This window comes from Acyrthosiphon pisum, chromosome A3 (assembly GCF_005508785.2).
Source record: "Acyrthosiphon pisum isolate AL4f chromosome A3, pea_aphid_22Mar2018_4r6ur, whole genome shotgun sequence".
Lineage (NCBI taxonomy): Eukaryota > Metazoa > Arthropoda > Insecta > Hemiptera > Aphididae > Acyrthosiphon > Acyrthosiphon pisum.
The window spans coordinates 40311433-40314088 of record NC_042496.1 but is presented as its reverse complement, the minus strand read 5'-3'; the positions used below and the strand labels follow the sequence as shown (position 1 = coordinate 40314088).

The 2656-nt window shown below is 26.1% G+C and overlaps 1 protein-coding gene across 3 annotated transcripts in view; it reads right to left on the bottom strand.

The window, feature by feature from the left end:
• Window positions 1-381: 381 nt before the first annotated feature.
• Window positions 382-2656, bottom strand: part of Ctsl (cathepsin L) — a 7989-nt gene continuing 5714 nt past the window's right edge. For all 3 annotated transcript variants that reach the window (NM_001163097.1, XM_008190626.3, NM_001135938.1), the window contains 2 exons: window positions 1495-1686; window positions 382-1432 (listed from right to left, as the gene is read on the bottom strand). In NM_001163097.1, the coding sequence (NP_001156569.1) occupies window positions 1058-1432; window positions 1495-1686 (567 nt within the window). In that variant the 3' untranslated portion in view covers window positions 382-1057. The remainder of the gene's footprint in view (window positions 1433-1494; window positions 1687-2656) is intronic.

Here is a 2656-nt window from a genome sequence, read left to right as displayed (position 1 = left end):
ATTGGAACTGCTAAATCGGCCTGAATTTTAATTTTGTTATGTTATCCGTAAAACAGAGACAACATATGCAGAATGCAGATACATCATCTTAAGATAAATGAGATTTAATAAACAGTTTTCAACTATATTTATAAAAAGACTCGAAAACTACTGGACAGTTTTTAATATAATCCTTGAGACTTAAAGGGTGCTTAATGTTTATAGCTTATTTTGTCAACATCTTTAGGTTGCTTCAGTGTTAACCCAAGAATTCAGTTTTTGGCTCATGAAAAAAGAATACTATTTTTGTTTAATTATAGTTGCCATTGTTTATAGATAATGATGATAATAATAATAATTTTGGCATGGGCAACTCCGAGCAGGATAGTAACGTAAATACAATTCTTGTCAAAAATAATATATTTTTACCACAATTGGTTGTACGACAATTTTTATCATTATCACAAGCTAAACTTAGGTTTTATTCCTTACATATATGACATAAAAGAAAACATTTTGATTTACATACAATGCGTAATAAAATTGTTTTAACCTAATCTTAAATATTATTAATATCTAGTCTTTGACAATTTTAAATTAACCATAAATGACACAATAAACAATGATAATACTATCAAGTTGATATATTATACTAACTTAATTAATTAATGTAAATATTAAATTACAAATATCTGTTTTAATATTTTAAAAACTGTTATATTATTCAATGTGTATTATAGAAGTCGAGTAATTAGGAATTATTATTTTTAAAGTTTGATTTTTTTTTTTTTACAAGAATATAAAATAATGATTAGTTTTTGATTTGACTTGCTTTTGTTGTCCAGGAATTTTTTTAAAGTAATGATAGAACAAATATGACTGATATTTGAGAGAAAAATCAAATTAATGAAAAAAAAAAAACTTAAAATGTAAATATATCATATTAAAATTTGTTTTAGAAGTCAATACATTCTTAAAAATTAATTAAGTGTTATAATAAAAATGCCATTATAAAAAATATTGAGAAATATGTTTTAAAAAAAAAAGAATACAATTAATAATTTCAAGTTACAAACATTTAGACTAAAGGATAACTGGCACTGGATGCAACACCACAGTTGTTTTTCTTGTTACGTGCCATCATTATATACCCTTCGTCTCCCCAAGTCTTGCCCCACGAATTTTTAACAATCCAGTAGTCACCTCCTTTCTTGTCAGAACCGAAACCAACAGCAAGCACACCATGGTCCAGTTCTGTGGAACTACAACGGGGATTGTAAAAGACACCCTTTTTATAGAACTGGAATTTCTCTGATGAAGCATCAATAGCAATAGACACTGGTCCTACAGTAGCCAAAGCATGCATGAGGGCATCTTCATCACCTTCAGGTATATCAACAAAACCTTTATCAGTGGCACCAGAGTTCTCGGGATTATATCGGCACTTGTCATCCTAAATATAATTTCAAATAAATATTGTTGATAAATTATTAAGTAAACTCATAATTATCTTACCTCGGCTTCATATGGGTAAGATTTTTCAGTATCAAGTCCCTTGTTAGATTTGATGTACTTGAAAGCAAGATCCATAAGACCACCTTCACAACCATTGTTACCGTATTTACGAGAGCAATCAATTAAGTTTTGCTCACTCAAAGATACTAGCACACCAGTCTTGCGGAAATGTTGTCCTTCCAGCGATCCAGTCTGTAATTACATAAAAATATAAAACATATTAATTACTATAAAAACTGTTGCATAATGAATAGATGGAACGTAAAAATATAAATTGTTCAAGTATTGATATAAGTGCACTGTACTTTAGACTCATTAAAACAATACTATACAAAAAATACTTATGTCAATCTTCACCATACTAACATATTATTAAAATTTTTAAAAATATCTCAGTGTCATCAATCATCAACTTTAAGTAATAATTTCGATTTTGATTAGTTTTTTTTTAAATTATTGTCGACAAATTTTTTTTCACTAGGTCAAAATATTTGAAAATGTAATACAAGGTTCCTCATAAGTTGTAAATGGAAATTTAAAAAAGTTATCGACAGTCCTTTTTTATGAGTGTCTGAAGTTAGAATTTTGACAAAATTATGAAAATTTGCATATTATTTTGTTGTAACAAATTTATAAAATTCTACTTCTTATAGCTAAGGAATGAAAATTTAAAACAAGATATCTCACATTTCATACTGCCACAAAAAAATCTAAAATAAATTTATAAATAAACCAATTTTTTTTTTTAATGCTTTTTTAAGTTTGAATTTGGATGAAATTATATATTTAAGCGAAGGTACATAATTTTGAAACAATTAAAAAATATTATTATAATATAAGCTGACAGATAGTGACTATTTTTTTGTGTACTGTTTTGTAGTGCTTTATAATATTTAATGAGCCCTAATTTTTGATTAAAAAAAATTACTAATTGATATTTCAAATAGTTAATTTTTCAGATTTATAACAGTTTTACATTTTCAAGACCAATAAATTACAATTATTTTATAGGAATAGTTTTGTGAATGTAATACTATCCAGTTATTAATAATTAATGTAATATGTATAGGTTATAAATAGAGCGCGGATTTTTATGCACTTAAAAGTATCGAAATATGCCATATAATATGCAGTAAAAATCATGAAAATATGCAAAAATATG